Here is a 19,417-nt window from a genome sequence, read left to right as displayed (position 1 = left end):
TTTGTGTTTTTAAGGTGGGGTTGTTTGAGGTTCTTATCAAAGATCAGTACACCAACAGTAGACGGCAGTCAGCACACCATCAGTGTGGAGAAGCAGGAGGAGTACTGGTGGAGGAAACAGAGCAATGTCCTGCTGTGGACAGGGTCAGCAGCATCTTTTCAGCCACTTCAAAAAAAAAAAAATCAGTATATGTGTACACTGTTTCACCACTTTATCTTGCAGTCAATTTTTTTTTAAACAGGAAACTGCCGTTATATAAACTGGATATCGCACTCTTCATATCCACTCTGTTTTACCTCACAGGACATGTGAGTTGCTGGTCCACCGCTGCCTCGATCTATCAGTTTGTTTGTGTTACTGTGTGACTTCAGTGTTTTTAAAGGGTGTGTTCAGCTTCACTAAAGTCACACAAGAACACAAACAAACTAACTGATCGAGGCAGCGGTACACCAGAAACTCCTGTCTTCTCTGAGTTAAAATCACTTTTTTGCCAAAGGAGTCTGGTCGCTTTGAAGAAAACTGTATTTGGCTTATTTAATGTTGGTTTTACAGCGGTTTCTTATTAGAAAATGCTGTCCGATGGCAAGTTAAAGCACAGGGCACAGCAACAAGGACTGCCCACTAGCCTGGGGCAAGTAAAATGCCAGGTTGGGCTTGTAAATCTAGCACTCACTAAAAGAATTAATCTATCTGGAGAACTGATTAATGGTTTAATGCAAAAATGGCTGAAATTGCTGTTTTCAGCCTCTCAAATATTATTTCCTGCTTCTCTCCTTGTATGAAACTGGATATTTTGGGTTTTGGACTGACAAAACAAGGCTTTTAAAGACATGACCTTAGAGTTTGAGAAACTGTGATGACCAATTATCACAGTTTTCTGATATTGCATAGATGCCGCATTAAACATGACAATTAATTTTAGTCTTTGTTTTTATTTGATAATCACTAATATATAAAACCACTAATATATAAAACACTTAAACTCATATTGTTTATATTATTTTTTAAAATGGTTTATGCTTATGACCCTGTTCACATCAGTACATTGCTTAGCTTCTCCTGCTGCTTCTCCAAACAGGGGGCGTGTCGACCTCCATCTACTGTAGGTAACACACTGACTGTGGATGAGTATCTCATAAAACCTCACCTCAAAAAACCCGAACTATCCCTTTAACTTAGCTAGTCAAATATCATTTTAATCACAACACGTTTATGTGAAATGACCGTAAAAGGCCAGATGTAATGACATTTGAAAATGCACTGCTCCCTGTCAATTTGCTCAGGAAAACACATCTGTTTTGTGCAAAATAAATCATCGAGTTCTGATATGCAAGTTATCACGGACACAAAGAGAAGCTTTGCGTCCTCTTGCAAGGTTCAATTACTGGCCTGTGTGCAGATACTAATCCTATTCTACTGTTCATCACGACTGAGAATGTACAGACCATCCAATGACTTCATGCAAGAGGAGGCAGAGGGGTCGAGCAATCACACGATCATCTCACGCACGCTCACTAGATAAAAACCACACTCACATACTACACCAACCACTTTTAGCATAAACTGCAAGTCAGTAACGAGTCAATAGTGTTGATTATTTGCTCTTCTATCCTACTGTGTATTGTGCTGTCAGGTCATTTTTACCGTGAAAAGTCATGGGTTACCGAAAACTATAATACACGTGGCACATTCTGTGCGCAAAAATGAAGCAGAGGATTTCAAGAGAAGATTTTTAGTCATTACTGGATAATTAAAGACATGCTTGTACTATAATTGGAAAGTTACAATGACACTGGGATATCACAGCACGCCAAATTGGGAAAGAAAAAATAAAAGAAAAAGAAATATAAGTGCACATAAACACGAGTCCCTTTCTTGAACTTATGAGGAGGTAGAGAGCTAATATCCAATAATAGTTCACTAGTCTTGCCCATGCGGACACATGTGGCATCTCAGGTATTAAGATTAGAAAGTAAAATGTCTTTGTTCGCTAACAAAGGCTTGTGTTAATAATTAAGGGTGATGTGACCACAACAAGCATCACAGCAGCTCAATAATATCCAACTTTTCCCACTTTCCCCTTGCTATTTTTTTTTTTTACCATTTTTTATTTTATTTACCAGTGCAAAAGCGATCCAGTACTCTGTTGTCAACCAATGCAGGTATACGGACTGATATCAGGCTCATTGGTTTCAACTCTGAGGTAGGATCTAGAATACCAAAGGGGATATTTGTTCAAACTCAAGTGCATTTAAAGGGACTGAGCCATGACAATCAGTGATGTGGAGATGCATGGTTGGCCCGTTGGTGTGTGTGTGTGTGTATGTGTGTTTGTGTGTGTTTGTGTGTGTATGTGTGTGGGGGGGGTGGCGTCGGGTAGGGTGGGGATAATGCCAATGCTGGGTTAAAAAAAGAAAAAAAAAAGAAGAAGAAAAAAAAAAAATCAAAAATAACTACCTGTACAGAGCGCCCCACATCAAAGGCACTATTTTCAAACATGTCCATAAATGCCACCACCACTACTCCTACTGTGCACGAGTCGACCCTGTATCACAATCGCCCAGCAGCGCCCCCACCTAAGGGCCACTCATCGCTAAGGTGCCTTCCTAACTCAAGCTTTATTATAACACCACTTGCCTCAGACATCTTGAATGGGCATGATATGCATTTGCATTATTTCTCCTGTTAAATGAGATAAACAAAGCATTAAATAGAATTACAGAAATAAATACACTTTATTTCATATAAATATGTGGGCCCTTACGTCCAAATCGTCACTGACAAACGTGTTTTAGGGAATAAGATGAAGTAAACAATTCATGAAATAAGCTGCCCTACTGTTTGATACACTAACCTTCTGAGTACTATGGTTGTTGTGTTTATGAGTCGCTAAATCCCATCAGTAACTATCACGCACTGTAAATCCCCGACGTTACAATGCATTTAATCAACATTATAATGTAATTTAATTGGAAGCCCGTCCCTCTCACTCAGGGGGGGAAATAAAGATCAGTGATCACATCAAGGAAGTCTGGTCCCTTTATATAGGATTATCTTTTAGTTTGATTTAATGTCATATTGGTAATGGAAATTGTGTATATATACAGTTCCTAATACAGACCCCAAAAGTGAAAATGATTGAAGAGACAAAAAGGAAAAATCCAAATCAGGTTCAAAGTTAACATCTTGCCAATTTTTCCCCCTCAAGGCCGTTAGTTTCAGCACGGCTAAAACCTGGATTTGTCCACGTACGTACAGTAATATATATTTTGTAATCTTTCAACGTCTCTGGCTATGTACAAGCTATACAAATAAAGAGCAGGCTGAGGGCCAGGTTTTATAAGCTGTGCAGAGGGAGCAGTTGGTTGGGAAGTCTCCCAGTCTCCCGGCTCCTTCCCCCGCAGTCTGCCCATACAGGTGGCTGTTCTGCTTCACTTGCGATCGTCGATGGTCTTAATGAATTCCAGCGCCGCGGTGAACTGCATCCACCAATAGCACTCCTCCCCACTCAGCCGGCTGGCATAGAAATTATTGATGTACTGAACGGTGGACAGCAGGCAGGGCGGGTTTGCCTGGAGGGGAGGAGATGTGGGGATGGGCCCACATTAGCCGCTGAAAGAACCTCACGCAACGCCGTACAGATTACAATCATAAATATGTAAATATGTAAAATATATCCACACAGGTTAGCAGATAGCAGGCTTTATGGTGCCTTGTAGTTACAATAGAGTCATTTGTGGAAACAAATTCTGATTATTCTTAGTCTTCATTTATAAAAAGTTAATAAGTGAGTAATCTTAAAAGTAAAAATCCTTGGAAAATACAGCTTAGTACTGAAGTGTGGAAGAATGAAGACGAAACTTACCCTTATGAGGACAAAGACAAGTACAGGGACAAAGTCGTCCGCTCCTGGGACGGAGTCTTCATTGGCCAGACTGAGGAGGTTCATGATGGTGGAACACATGCGCAGTATACACTGGACTTTGTCTCGTGGCGTCTTGTACGCGTTGATGGTCCTGATCTCAGACTGAGCAGAGGGCCACGGGGCCTCCTTCAGGTAAACCTGCAGCCAGAAAAGTTTCAAAATAAAAACTTAAACACTGACAATCACTTTTTGAAGCTTTGTGTACCAACAAGTCTCTTCCTTCTCCATAAATGCAAAAAAAAAACCAAAAAAAAAACATGTCACCAAAAAGATACCTCTGGGACTTGAAGAGCTTTGTGATTGGCCGTCACAACTTTTGAGAGGCGCTGGATGTGTTCATGGAAAAGCCTGCGAGAGACAAAGCAACTCAGTATGAGACAACAGAGACACATCCTGTCCAATCCAATCGTGCAACAGCTCTGATAACATATCAATCTAAATATTAAACTTGCAGTGCAGAACTTTTGTCTCCCCTCTCTGGCAGTGAGAGTAAATACACAAAAACATTTGACGCATGCGTAAGATTATAGGCTCCACCATACTCCTAGTTGCTGAAGCAAACTCCATCTTGGAAACACAAAACAGATCAAGCAGGGAGTAAAACTTGCAACTTTTAATTTCATAAATTTACATGTTGTTTCTGACTTTAAACAGACCTGTCTGAAATTATTTTCACTGTAACATAATGTTAAATTTTTTAAATTATTATCAACCAACAAACCCATTTAAACGCACACTTCCTACTATAAGTTTTAAATCTTTGTAAAATAATGGAAATAAAATGGAATACAGCAAGTGAGAGTGTGTGTTACTGGTGTCATTCCAGCTACTCACTGGTCTCTGAGAATATCTCCATCCTGGTTGGGGTAGAAGGCCAGTTTGAAGATGCGGTTCATAACGCTGCGCTCGATAGCCATCTGGGCGTCCTGCAGCTGGTCCTCGCTAGCGTACTGCCAAATGGCATCACGGGCCATGGCACCATACAAGTAGCGCAGAAAATCCTCCACCGCTGCTGTCTTGTCATCTGCGGCTGTGCACCCCTGGAACGCTGGAGGGGAGCAGACAAACAACAGATGTAACAGCAGCACAGACGGTAGCTGCAACCACTACTGCACTACTGTGCAACAATAACAGAGCTGAGCTTGGAAGGGATGTTGTCTATAGATCGGGCAGTTCAAGTGCTTGAAACAGGGTTTCTGAAGGTTTCAACAAGTGACATTTAAGACTTTTTAAAGACCATAATGAATGCATAACAAAACTGCCATCACATCTGTGACCAAAAGTGTTAATATTTATGTGAACTGATATTGAGAAAATCAAAAATGTTGAAAATGTTGTCATGTATAATTTACAAAAAATGACAGAAAATAGGATGTCAGGAGGATCAGGATTCTCTGCACTCAACAAATAAGTCAATATGCTCAGCTAGGTTTAGTTAAACTGAATATGGAAATGTAGAGATACCTTTAATGAAGTCGAGCATCCTGGACTCCATGTGTTCAAGCAGGATCCGAACACAGACAGTGGTGAAGTAGCGGTTTGCCACCTCCTTGTCTCTCAGCACCCTCTGGAGGAGCCTCTCCAGATGGGCCTGAGATGTCTGCAGACCCTGACGACACCTGGTTAGATATGCGATGTACGGTGCCCGCTTTCTAAAGGAAACACACACACACAAACATTTGCATTTTAGAATTACCACAATGTATTTTTTAATCTCTGTGGTTGCCTAAAGCGACATTACACACTGAACAAAGAAAAGATAAAATGAAAGACCCATGGGGTGCTCTAAGTGGGCTTACATCGTCTCCCCAGGCCTCCACAGTTACCTGTAATCTTCTGCAATGGCAGCCAGCAGCTTCCTGCAGGTGCGTGCGTCGAAGCGGCTGACACAGCGCGTGGTCTCCTGGATCTGGGCCATCTGGTTCTTATCCTGAAGGTTGATAGCCTCTGCTAGCTGAACCTTCAGGAAGCAGACGATCTCATTGTCTGAGGGGGAGGACGATAGGGAGACGGCATTAGACAACATCGCTCGCCGCTCACAAAGGAACGACTGGCTGCTGTAATCTGATCAACCCGCTGCCTCTGCATGACAATGTGACTGATGGCCACAAAGATGGAGTCTTATGGTTTTACTGTTGACCATTTCACAGGATGTCACTTGGTTCTGTCTGTGATTGTCCCACTTCAGGATGTGAAGGAGGTACCTTGCAGAATTGGTTTGTCTGTCTTTATTTTGTGCAGCATAAGAATATTTTGCATCTGTCTGATAAAATTCTGGGCCAATATTAATCAATGTAGCGACACAAGTATAATGCTTTAATATGTGATACTTTCCTGACACCATATGGGAATTCTCTTTTAACATACCCCATTTTTCCAACCTTGCCCCAAACCTTGGAAGGCGAGTCACAAGGTGAAGGTGGTACATATTTGGTGTCTTGCTTAAGGACACTTTCAGCAGTTGGATGCTTGCCAACATTAAGGGCTTGTACTCTGCTCCCCATGGGGAGTTGTGACAAAGATACCTGAAGTCTAGTAGACAGTGCAAAGTTCTAAATTAATATACTATCTAACTCTAAGCATGTTTTCCATAAATTGTGCTTCAGGATCAGTTTGTATGTCATCACCAGTTATTTGTCACTACAGAGGGTCTAATACCTGTTTGGTAAGACCTTAAAGGGATAATTCAGGGTTTTCGAAATGGGGTTCTATGAAGTCAGTTAATTACCTACAGTAGATGGCGGTCAACACGTCCCCAGTTTGGAGAAGTAGCAGGAGTACTGGTGCAGGAAGATAAGCAATGTCCTGCTGCAGACAGGGTAGGCAGCAAAACTTATTTTAGCTGCCTACAAAAATCTGTATCAGTTTAAGCGTATGCTATATTTAGAGTATTTATACTGCTTTACACAGCTGTCAGACAGTCTTATCCAAGAGAAAACTGTTATATAAAGCCAAATGTCGACCCCTCTCTCTCAACCAAACTCCTCTTACAAAAACCTTGCAGAACATGGGAGTTGCTGATTCCATCTGTCAGTTAGTTTGTGTTGTTTTGTGACTTTGATGGATCAAAACACATATTTTACAACACAGAACTCAAAGAATAAAACAAACAAACAAACAGATTGGAGCAGCAGTAGATCAGCAGCTCCCGTATCTGCAAGATAAAATTACTGATTTTGCCAATGAAGTCTGGTTGGTTTGTAGAGTACAATATCTGGCTTGTATACAGAATTACTACAGGTTTAACAAGTGAAATGTAAGACTTAACAACCTTTTTAAGATAATCACCAATGCCATTTTAGACCTATTTCACATCCTTACTGTCAAAAAAGTAAATGCACAGTCTGGATTAGTGGTTAATGGTTCCATGTTGGTAAGAGAAATATTTATATTGAAGACATTTTAAGGCCTAAAATTCAAATTATTGGATTTTAGACTTTCTAAGGACCTGCAGAAACCCTCTAACAGCAGTTTCCCAAAGGAAAGGCTGCTTGACTGCAAGATAAAGCAGTGAAAATATTAGAAATATTAAACTTAAACTGATACTGTTTTTTATGTTTTGGCTAATCCTCTCTGCTTCTTCAAACTGGGGGCCAACAGCGAGCATCTACTGCAGGTAACACACTAACTTTCTATAGGCACCTCATAAACCCAGCTTGAAATAATCCAAACTATCCTAAGTTCCCTCTTTTAAGAAAAGGCAAAGCAAACGGAGCTGTGATATGTACTCAAATCCAGTGTAGATGCAGTGAGAGATCAGGCTACTATGAATTCGAGCACTAATGTAAGTCAGATAGCGTAGATGAACAAAGACCATCTACCTTCAGAGTCCATGTGGTCAGGCAGCCCATTTCGTGTGGTTGCAGGAGCCATGATGGGCAGAGCCACTGAGTCTGCAGAGCACAATGCCAACCTCAACTTCTTCTTTGCATCACTGGAAGATGCAAACAAGAAATACAATCAGCACCAGTGGCTGGAAATATCTGCTAAGAAGTGTTGGTTGTTTATAACTGGGTTGTATCTTTTTCTGCAGGATTGATTATATCAGACCTGAAAGAGAACTTGGAGTCATGCTGCTGTGCCGTCTGGCTGGCCGAGTCTGGGAGATCGTCTGTGGAAATGTTCTGCAAGGTGTCTTCTCTGGGAGAGTCATGCACGCTGTCCTCAACACAAAGATCTGGATACAAAAACAGGAATATTACTCAATTATCTACTACAAGTGTGTGTAATAGCTATATACATACACAAGAGTATTTTTTCGGACCTCCTGTCCCATCGTAAGAAGGTCCGCCTGTGGCTCCATCGCTCGGGCTGGTCCTCTTGATGTTCCTGTACTTGTCTAGGATGTCTTCAGCTGCCTGTGCTTGAGAGCTGTGTCTGGGTAACGGATCATCTGATAAACCCACCAACACACAGGATGCATTATTAAATCAAAGCCACTATAACAGATATTATCCACATGTTAAGATATTTAGAGTGAGTGGAACGCTTTGTTCAGACTGCAGACAAATCAGATTTTTAAGACTCACTGTCCATACTGTGCCCAGACAAACCAATCTGCATGACTTGATGTGGTAACGACATACATGTCAGTAAATCTGTCCTAAACTTTGAGTTTCAAGTCCTAAAAAAAAGTCACAATGTAACAGTGAGTTTCCTGCTTTACTGATTTACAGTTGCTCAGTGGTTAAGCTAACTTCAGCTCTCTAACTATGCCAATATTAGCCTCAACTTGCCTTTGTGAAACTTCAAATGTCAAACCAAATAAAATCAAGTCAAGCCATTTCTCTGTCTATAATCTTCAATCCAAACGTTTTGTACGTTTCAGTTCATTTTTTGTTGACCACCACAGTTTGTTACGCAGACAAAATTATCCTTGGTATGATTTTTTTCCAATTAGAATTCAGTAACATAACATGACGCTAGTTCTTTATTGTTCAAACAAAGTGGCGTAGCGTTGATTGGCTGGGAATTAATATTGCGTTTTCATTGGTTGTTACAGGAAATGAAGGGAAATTAATTGATTTGTGGATTTATACTTTTTAAATAAAATACTCATAAATCTTATTTCTTGGGGAGAATTCTTTGAGATGCATCTGTAGAAATCTGATTTGAATCTCATTTCGATCCACCTCCAAATGAGGCTTGGATGCAATTTGCATCAAAACCAGACTGGCTAGCAGTCTGAACAAGGCCTAATAAAACCAAACCAGGACATACCTTGTGGGATACGCTCTGGTGCAATGTCGTCTTTCTCCTGTTTGTCTCTTTTCCGAAATGCTGCAATCGGAGCTGTGGAGAAGAAGCACGTGATTGGTGGACTGACATCACTTTCACTTTCACTGGATGACAAGCTGATCATGAGTCACCCATTGACAGCCACTCTGCTAAATCTTTGGGTTTTTTTCATGGTTTGTATTGAGACTAAAAATCTCAATATAGGATGAATGGTCATAAAGTCTTGTGTAGAACTTTATTGATAAAAAAGCAAAAGAATATTGAAATGGTGAATTAAACCACTGGTTCGTACCAGAATATCACAAAGGTCCACTGTAGCTCATTATAAGAAGTCCAGTCGATATAGATGTAGATAAGTTTAATGAAGCTTATCCTATTAACACGAAGGTGCAAACAGGACAAAAATAGAGTTAAAGAGTCTAAAATTTGATGACACACACAGGAAACACTGTTTGGACTATCTACATTGATATTCTGTATCCTCCATACAGTAAAATGAAAACATACTGCAGCAAAACAAAAGGAAAAGGGTGGTAAAACGGATGCATGGATGAGGAGTGTGGGCGTAGGAGCTCAGGCTACACCATGTCACAACACAGCTCTACAGCTCTAAGGCGACAGCTACAAAGCAGCACGGGCACGCAGCCGCTGGCTCCAGCAGTAAAAGCTAGCTCAATGACGACAGCACGAAGCGTTACCTGGGACATCACTCTCAGCCGTCCAATACAGCACTGTGAGGGACACAACAGACAGGGTTGGCCTTTCACACACAGGCTGCCGCTCTGCCAGGCGGACGACTGACTGTGCGTCACCATGCAGAGCAACAGGACAAACACAATGGACTCTACAGACATTTGGCGGGAGATTGGTGGTTTAAGCTTCACGGCTCTCTCTACTTGTGCACACAGTCGTCCATTTTATGAATATCAATTCAATGTTTACTTAAGAAACATCATTATCTCAAAGAGTAATAAGCAGTCATTCTGTGTGGGCACAGCTCATTATTTCCCAGACAGATGTATGAGAGATGGTCGTAGAGTAGAACTGCAACAAGAGATGTGTCATCTATCAGTGCTGATGACAGAAAGGTCTATCTAATGACCATTAGCCGCTGGCTGACAGCACTGCTGGGAGGGCTACAGCCATACAATCTACACAGCTAAAGCTCCTCTGATGACTGATTAGCTTTGAAAAGTCTATATAAATCTGCAGCCAGTGAGACGTGAGAAAAAAAGGACTGGACACGTCTCTGGAGTAACTTCAAACAACAAGAAACATTATTTTCCAACTGGAGCATCAGCGATGGAGTGGACAACATGGATCATCATTCTCTTTCTCACATTATAAATTGGTTTTCGCTCAGCTCTTTAAAGTGTGATATTTCCTGTCAGCTGCGATTAAGAGAACTTTTTTCCAGCAAAAAAAAACAAACAAAAGGAGCGCAGAAATCAAACAGATCACTTTTAAATATATAAAAGGTCATTTTTCAGTTAAGAAAAGGGGGCATGCTTCAAATGACCAAGTGTTTGGTTTCTTTACCTTTGGGAATGGCTGACACAAAACGTTTCTTCCACCACGGTCTGTTGCGATCAGACTTCTCATCGTCACTGTCTTTCCTGTCCTCAACCTTTGGACAGAAATGATTGAGATACATTTAGACATCAGCAGGTACATTATAACACACAAAAGCAGCTGGAATTTGCAATTTGTATACTATGTTTAGAACATTTTCACCTCTTTACTTTGCGGCCAACAGCCTTTTTTCTATGGGAAACTGCCATTATTTGCCAATCTGTTAGTTGGTCTGTGTTATTGCATGACTTTGGTGGTAAAATTACTGATTTCACCTATGGAGTTTGGTTGGCTTTTATAATGGCAGTTTCCCATAGAAAAAACGGTAACGGTAGTTTCCAGTCAGAAATGGCTGCCTGATGGCTGAGTAAAGCTGTGAAAATATTCTAAATATAGAACATAGCCTAAATATAGAGTACAGTGCATTACTTAGCTTCCATGCTTATGGCCCTCTCTGTTTCTGCTAACTTGGGGCTTACTGACCGGAATCTACTGTAGCTAATACACTATTATTGACTAATGATGAGTACCTCAAATAATCGGAACTATCCCTTTAATCTATTCCTTGGCGGCTCAAGAAAAAACATGGCTGTCAATGGCAGTAACTCCACTGCTCGTCTGTCTCACCTCTCCTTTCAGGGAGTCCTTGCTGGGAGACGAGGACGGTCCTAAGGCGAAGGCCCCGGCAGGGTCGCGCTCTTCAACTGCTACCCGTCGGTTCAGGCCGGGGTCACTTGTGGGCCGGCGGCCCGGGCACACGATGTCAGAGCTGCGGCTCCGGACCAGCCTGTCAGGGAAGGAGTGGCGCTGCTTGGTGTGCTCCAGCTCAGCCTGGGCGAGGCAGTGGGGCGTGAAGAGAGAGTGGCGCGTCTCCTGCCCCAGGGCACTGGCTTCAGGGATGGGAGGATCAGGGGGAGGGTGAGGGGGCCTGGCGTAATGCACTTTAGGCCTCACTATTGTTCCAGTGGAGGAGCCTGAGGTAATAAAAGACAGAAAATAAAAGATTGTTGAGGTGAGGGAATTTTTCCAGATGGAAATGATCATATTTAAACATCCCAGAACACCTTGAGCTGTTTTCATTACATTCTCTCTAACGTTTAAGTTACTTACTCACCAGCTCACTGCACAGGCTTCACTAAGACTTTTTCCCTTAGAAGATATTTGTGTTTAACTGTTTTTAAAGCCTTACAGGTCCAGTGTGTAAGATTTACAGGGTTTATTGGAAGAAAACAACAGAAATGGAATAATAATATTCATTAGTATTAGTTTTCATTGGTGTATAATCACCTGAAAATAAGAATTGTGTTTTTGTTAACTTGGAACACAATTTTAACAGTCAATTTCATCCCAGGCCACATGCTTACCCTCAAAGGACCGGTTGTAAATGTAAGATTATATGAATGTATCTATTTGTAATCATTTCACAGAATTGCCTCTCATAATTGCATTTGATTATTACTGGTTTTAGTAAAAAAACATTTTTCTCAGCTGCTACAATTAATTTTACAAGCTACCACCACTTGGCTAGTGCCACTGCTGATATCAGTTTTGTGACATCTAGGGCTAGACGTTCATACATGGATAACAAAATTGGGGTGCATTCTGGGACGTGGTTTATAGCCACCTTACTTCCTTAACAGAGCATACAGTTGTACTGAGCAAATTATATTCTCTGCAAGCTCTCCCGGACCACACAAAACAAGGGTCCAGCCAGATTTGGCCTGCAGGCCTCGAGTCCTCTTCTGTGGAGGCCGCCATGTTGCATCACCATATTTCTACAGTATCCCAGAATGGACAAACCATGTTTTGCACCAGAAATGGCCACTGCAGACTAAATCCTGCACACTCGTCCTTTAAATATGGTAAAGAAATTCTACAAGTAAGTTTACTAAGAGGGATTGTTGTTCTGTACCACAGCAGTACCAACAGCTCTCTTGTCTCTAAAGAGCAGTTGCTGAACATTATAAAGCCGGTTGAATAAAACACCTTAAAAGTGGGGGAGAGTGCTAAAGAGAGATGTTGGTGGGAGATGAGCCCTAGGTATAGGTAGGCCACCTGTTCCAAGGGTACACACTCTCTCCTGAAAAGCTTCCAATGGCAGCCTCGTGCCACGAGCACAGTGGGACAAGGGGACAGTGCCAAAGAGCCTGGGGTGAGGTCTCTCAACCTGTCGTCCCTTCACCTTGCCACAGACACACACAGCCTGCGACCATTCCTCTCACACACACACACACACACACACACACACACACACGCACGCACACACACACACAACTTCCACCTGCGCTGCAAACAAAATGCACAGGGACAAAAGACCGCTAAGAATAATTTGGGATATTAAATGGGCCAAATGTAATGACACTTCACTTGTACTTATATTAAGTCCAGTAATTGGGGTAAGGCTTGTGTGAGGGGCGCAGGCATTCTTTTGGTTAATTTCACAGAGCTCAAGCTGTTCTGTGAGCCCGCGACATTAGTGTACAGATTTAATGATACTCATTTCTAGCTCTGATTGGCTGTAGAGTATTCTGGGAGTGTAAATTACCTTCACCGGAGGAGAGGGGATCGAACATGGCCAGTAAGGAATCAGTCTGCGAGGGTGGAGATGTCAGATGGTGCGCTCCTGTAAAAACACGAGAGGACACAAGACAATTAGTTGCATTTACTAAAATAACCACAGATTCACAAATGTGCATTGCTGTTATTTAAAACAAAATAAGTTTATAAAATTGAGCTTCAGGATTAAAAATTTGCTGCCCCATTCAGGCTAACATGCAATACACTGTAAAAATCAATTATTTTTTCAATTTAAAAAAGGTTTGTGTCCGGGCTGCCTTAAAATGTTAAGCTGACTGAATTTGAAAAGAATTTGTAATAATTCAAAACAAATAAACTTGTCAAATAAGCTTCATTAATTCAGTTACAGAACAATACATGAATAAGCTCAAGATATTAAGTTGAACCAACAACTCTGTAGTAACACTGACGAATATTTATAACATGTTTTCACAGCGAGTGCTCAGTCTGGAGGTTTGCCACATTGGAGGTTCTGAACGTAAACAACGCACCAGAACTGCAACTATTTGTGATGATTTGCTGCCTTGATATGGGTTCATGTTTACCGAGAAGAGTTCATACGAACGCTCCCTTCATTCATGAACTGCTCAGAGTTCACAAGTCCTGTTCACATGTAGGAATTACGAGGTTCGATTTGAGGACTGCAATTGTTGCTCAAAATTTTGGTCAACCGAACATAAGCTTGTAAGAAGAGATTCTCAAAATATCAAGCCCTCTCCTCAGATCAAGTCCTTCTCTGGAAGTGTTAGTAGCTCCCACGTTTTTGTGAACATTTTTTGTGATTTAGACATCCTAAATTCAGCTTACATTGAATATTCAGCATGTATTCCACTCTGTTGTTTATCTCTCTGTATCTCCATAATGGTCGTGCATCCTGGTACCTGATGCTGGGAGTCTGCTAATGTGCTAATTCTTCTTCCTTAGAAACTTAAATCTTAAGTTGATTGAACTCTGTACAGTGCATTTATTCAACTCATCATTTCAAGTCAAACTTTTCAACTTTTATTTTTACACTAAGTTATTGAGAAAAGATTATTTGATTCCAATAAATTCCTGCATGATTTCTTTCTGGTGTTGAAGCTACAGTATAACTTTATGTAACAATTACAACTGTTGAGAACTAAAACAGTGATTTAACTTGGTGGCAGCTGTCAAGGTGACAGGGATTGATAGTTCTGGCTGGTGCTGTTGAGAGCAGATAGACACTGGACTGATGGCTTCACTAGCCTAGCAGGGATGTGACACTCTCCTACCGTGGCCTGACTCCTCCCCATCTGGACTGGTCACTGAGTCCTTCCCTCCAAAGTCTGAGCTGCACTCTGACCGTAGGTCCTCGATCTTGTTAGGGATGTCTTCTGAGGTTGCACTGATACCTGCAGCAGGAAAAAACAACGACACAAAAACAGTTGTGTTGACGTTCAGAAAGCAACTCAACGCAGTAAAATACTTTGGCTTGGCAGCAGTCAAAAAGAAGAACCTGCGTGTTCAGTGTCTCTCAAACAAAAGAGGATATTTTTCTCTTTAGACTACACTGCATGGTCTCTCTGAGATGGGAACCCACTGGGAACTCTAAATTGGTAGCGTAAGCTCCCATGGGTTTGGGGAGAGACACAGATAAGAGTGATCATCAGAAGCAGACTATCCATCGGCCAGATCCCGTGGGATGCTTTCCTGTGAGCCGAGCCAGGAACATCACCGCTGGCTTCTTAATCTAGGATACTACTTCATGCATGTCAACATAGCATGTCCACCTGAGCCCACGGAAAAGACAAGCAGCAATAGCCTGTGTCATACAGAAAAAGTCACAATGACCCCATTACACTGGTTAACAACCCTCCCAGCAGCATGACCGCTCTACACAGAACCAAGGAGGATGAGAAACAGGACATATTTTGCAGTTTATTTAAAGGTCCAGTGTGTAAGATTTACAGGAATCTATTGGCAGACTACGGAAGAAATTTAATATAATATTCATAAGTGTGTTTTCGTAAGCGGATATTCATCACATAATAAGAATTGTTGGTTTTTGTTACCTTAGACTGAGTCGTTTATAACTACAGAGGGCACAGGTTCTCTTCACCACATACTGCGGCCTGGACTCTTCCTCTGTCCCGCTCCAACTTAGGTAACTCGAGTCATGTCCTGTTACAATTTTGCGCCGGTTGGTGATATCAGGTGCTGTGGACACTTCACTGGCACTTCTCAAGTAGCCAATATTGCTTATGCTCGTCATCCACTTCATTTTCAACACTGTTGCTCAAAATGCCTTTTTGTAACAGCTTCGGTAACAGCCATGATTGCAGTGTTTTGAATCAGGCACTTTCATTCTCTTTTTTAACTTCCGTTTAATGCCTGCCAGTAATCATGGATCGTGACTATGTTACTGAGAGAAAAATACAGAAAAGACAAAAATGTTCTTAAACTGCATTTCAATAGTCTCATATTTTATGTATTTTCATTCAAAATTTTCTAGCATTTTGATGTGTGCATTAAAATGTTTCTGACTTTTCTGCGTACCACTAGAGGGAGCTCAGTACCACAGTTTGAGAATCTAGGTATAGGCTCGGAGCGGGAAAGTGAGATGAAGTGTTTACAATCTGGAAGCTCAGCATGAGATGCCACTAAATCCTTCACACCAGTCCTTAAACCAAAATCTAACAATGCGGATCAATGTATGGCTTTTTCAACTTATGAGACAAAAAAGGGAGAACCTCATCAAAACAAAAATTTTTGTTTCAGTGAGAGAAAACTTTGAGGGAAAAGTAGATGTTAGGGAGCGAGTAGGTTAGGTTCATACCTGAGACAACACTGAGACCTGGAGTGCTGGGTCTCGAGCTGACTTCTCTGACCTCGGTGTCATCGGAGGTGCTGCCGACCCCTGAGCAGCTCTCCAGCTCCTGCAAACGCTCCTCCTGTTTCAGGTCTGGGGCCTCTGCAAATGGACCCAAAAAGAAACAAAGAAATATAAAAATTCTCTTTTAAAAAAGACAAGAATGTGTACTATACTTCACTTTAAGTGTGGGTAAAGTATCATTCAAAAGAAACTCCTAATCCACTGTACTTGTGGCAGTTTGCTCCAGATGATGGTCATTCTCTTCCCCCCCCCCCCCCCCCCCCCCCCTCTGTTATGATTATTGAGAAACCAAGTGCGCACATATGCATGAAATCAAACAAAGCATACATTATCATGTCTTATAACTGCCAAACCAAACCATAAAGCTAGTACGGCCAATTCTTTGGCTACCCAACGGAGCTGTTGGGTCGAACCCAGAGGCTCCATACTAACAGCAGTACTCATTTGCATGCTCGTTAGTAATAATGTGTTGCTGAAGTGCTCTTCAGAGTGTAGTTTTCTGCTGCCTAGCCATGAAACAAGCGCTGTACTCGAAGCGAGCCTCCGATCGTGCTATTACAGAGCAGAACAGGGGCAGCAAACGGAACAAAAAGCAATCAAGACACTCATGCATGTCATTTCTGCACCGCACATATTGAAGTGGTGTACTACTTCAATTAACATAAGGCCCAGGCTTTTCAAAGAAACACTTAACACGGTTAATAAAACACTCTACTGATTTTCACAAAACACTGGTTTCCAAAAGGGGGAGTTAAGCACATAATCTCTCATTAATAAAAGGTTTGGGCTTTATGTTTAATCTGCAAAAAAAGACAAAGAAAGTATAATCTATTCACATTTGGACTGGCACAGTGACACAAATGACATGAACTGATGCCCTGTGTGATTATTGTCTGACGACTATAAGATGTAAACACCAGTCTCAGAGCAATGCAGTGTTAGTGTAGCCAGATAAAAAACTGACACCACGTAAACTGACTGAGGACAGCTGCTGTCCTCTTGCTTCCCTCCTCACTGCTCCACCACAGGTGCAAACACACCTGGTGGTCCCTCTAAGGAAACCCTGAGCTGCCTTTTACTGGCACACGCAGATCTGCCCTGAAAGACAGGCAAGTGCACACAAATATGATGACAGATGCACGCACACGTTTTTGGTATGGAATGCCGTGCAGCCACACCTGGTGTCCCAGCCCCCACCAAACATAAATATGCATGTTTGCACACATCTGAGGCCGTCATGGAGATGAAGACAATAACAAAAGCAAAAGAACAATCAGAGGGTGTCTACTCTGGGTGGGAGAAAAAATAGATTCTATTAAGTATTGTGTTTCTTTTTTCTTTTTTTTTTGCACACTTCCTGAATCAATTTTTTATTAGCTGAATCATTTGTTAGCACAATGCTAAAATATAATGGGAATTCCCATTACTGCGCTATTAGTAATTAGCATTGAGATAATATTTTCTATTTTTCATTAGCTGAATAATTTGTTAGCTCGATGCCAACATATAATGGGAATTCCTATTAATGTGCTAACAGAAATTAGCATTGAGATAATATTATCGGAACAGATCCATTTTACTTCACACAAAACAACATGAGTGGTCATAATTTTATTTATTTTTATTTCCTCTGATCTGTGGAAAAAAAAATAATAGCTGCTGACTTCACACTGTTAACTCAATCTGTCTCTCTGGCTTCACACTGCACACTGACCAGCTACAGCAACCTCAAAGGGTCAAAACTCAAATTCAAAATTCCCAATGAATTTAAAAATACAGCTACCACTTGGAAGAGAGACTGCACACCAGGAGAGAGCAGCACAGACATTTATATTTTCTTTTTTTTTTTTTTTTATTGTTCACTAACTGATGAGCAGGAACATATTGATTTACTTTACTACTTTAAAATGCAATGAAGTCCAGGGTCTTGAAAGGACACTTTTCAGTTCAATTTCAGATGTGAAGAATGTTAATTTAATTTAAAAAAGTATTTTATTTGCTACTTTGATATGCAGTATAGCGTGTGTGCATTGTTTTTAGAAATATTCTTCATGATACACAGTTTCCAGAAGTGTATTATTCCTGTGGTCTGGTGTTAAAAAAGAAAACAAAAATCACAGTAAGTCACAATATCGAATCACAATACTTGTAGAATCAGAGAACATATGAAATCCACACCAAAGCATCATGATCATATTGAATCAGAAGATAAGTACATCATCCCAGCTCTAGTGTCTGCAACAACAGAATGAACCTGGCTCCATACCTGAGTCACTGGGAAGGACCTCAACGCTCCAGGCCTCACTTGTGGTCTCTGAGATGGTGGAGCCGTAGGGGTCCAGCAGCACTGAACCCGAGCCAGGAAGACACAGCAGGCTGCCGAGCATGTTCTCCGCAGCTGCCCCTGAGAGCACAGAAAGACAATGAGACAAAGAGCTAACCTTCTTCCACAGGATGAACCAGTTTTTTTTTTTGTCTGGAAAAGTGTTGGACCAGCAGAGAGTCACCTCTGGAGTTGCAAAGTCATCTTGAAGGCATCTTTTGTTCTTCACCAAGCCTCTAAGTGTTGTTAAAGCACTGCTGTTGATTCATATTCTGTAATTAGCTCTAATAAATTATTCAGATGTTAAATATGAGCAACATGTGAACTTGAGAACACCACTAAAGAAATGATGCCTTTGGGAAAGGGTTGAAATATTTCACATGCATGTTCATATTTAATTGTCCAATTCAAAATATATTCCATTTTATACGTACCAGGCTGCAACAAACGATTATTTTCATTCTTTATTAATCTGTCGCTCATTTTCTTGGTAATTGTTTTGTCTGTAAAATGTCAGAAAATAGTGAAAACTGTCCATCCCACTTTTGCCAAGTCCAAGGTGAAGCCTTAAATGTCTTGTTTCTTCAGTCCAAAACCCAAAGGTATTCAGTTTACAGGATGTAAAACAGAGAAGTCTCAATATTTGAGAGGCTGAAACAGCATTTTCTGCCATTTTTGCATGAACAATTAATCAATTAGGCTATCTAAATAGATATCAATAAAATCATTCACATTTGAGAAGCTGAAATAAGAGAATTTCTATATTTTTTCTTGGAAAAAGACTCCAAATGATTAATTAATTATGAAAAAAGATGGTGTTTAATTTAATAGTTGAAAATTAATCAATTACTCAACTTATCGTTGAAGCTCTACTATAAAATGATTTTTTTTTAATAGTAAAAATGTCTATTTCAACTTCTGAAAGCAC

The 19,417-nt window shown here is 41.0% G+C and overlaps 1 protein-coding gene across 4 annotated transcripts in view; it reads right to left on the bottom strand.

Moving 5' to 3' along the window:
• Positions 1 to 2,599: 2,599 nt before the first annotated feature.
• Positions 2,600 to 19,417, bottom strand: part of gapvd1 (GTPase activating protein and VPS9 domains 1) — a 38,515-nt gene continuing 21,697 nt past the window's right edge. For all 4 annotated transcript variants that reach the window (XM_084727865.1, XM_084727866.1, XM_084727867.1 and 1 more), the window contains 16 exons: positions 18,433 to 18,570; positions 16,110 to 16,244; positions 14,566 to 14,685; positions 13,281 to 13,358; positions 11,363 to 11,709; positions 10,703 to 10,790; positions 9,146 to 9,217; positions 8,190 to 8,318; positions 7,976 to 8,102; positions 7,747 to 7,859; positions 5,752 to 5,911; positions 5,390 to 5,577; positions 4,760 to 4,973; positions 4,201 to 4,273; positions 3,866 to 4,063; positions 2,600 to 3,572 (listed from right to left, as the gene is read on the bottom strand). In XM_084727865.1, the coding sequence (XP_084583991.1) occupies positions 3,432 to 3,572; positions 3,866 to 4,063; positions 4,201 to 4,273; positions 4,760 to 4,973; positions 5,390 to 5,577; positions 5,752 to 5,911; positions 7,747 to 7,859; positions 7,976 to 8,102; positions 8,190 to 8,318; positions 9,146 to 9,217; positions 10,703 to 10,790; positions 11,363 to 11,709; positions 13,281 to 13,358; positions 14,566 to 14,685; positions 16,110 to 16,244; positions 18,433 to 18,570 (2,321 nt within the window). In that variant the 3' untranslated portion in view covers positions 2,600 to 3,431. The remainder of the gene's footprint in view (positions 3,573 to 3,865; positions 4,064 to 4,200; positions 4,274 to 4,759; positions 4,974 to 5,389; positions 5,578 to 5,751; positions 5,912 to 7,746; positions 7,860 to 7,975; positions 8,103 to 8,189; positions 8,319 to 9,145; positions 9,218 to 10,702; positions 10,791 to 11,362; positions 11,710 to 13,280; positions 13,359 to 14,565; positions 14,686 to 16,109; positions 16,245 to 18,432; positions 18,571 to 19,417) is intronic.

Source organism: Lutjanus erythropterus, chromosome 10 (genome assembly GCF_056507025.1).
Source record: "Lutjanus erythropterus isolate fLutEry1 chromosome 10, fLutEry1.hap2, whole genome shotgun sequence".
NCBI lineage: Eukaryota > Metazoa > Chordata > Actinopteri > Lutjaniformes > Lutjanidae > Lutjanus > Lutjanus erythropterus.
This window is presented reverse-complemented; position numbering and strand designations above follow the sequence as displayed.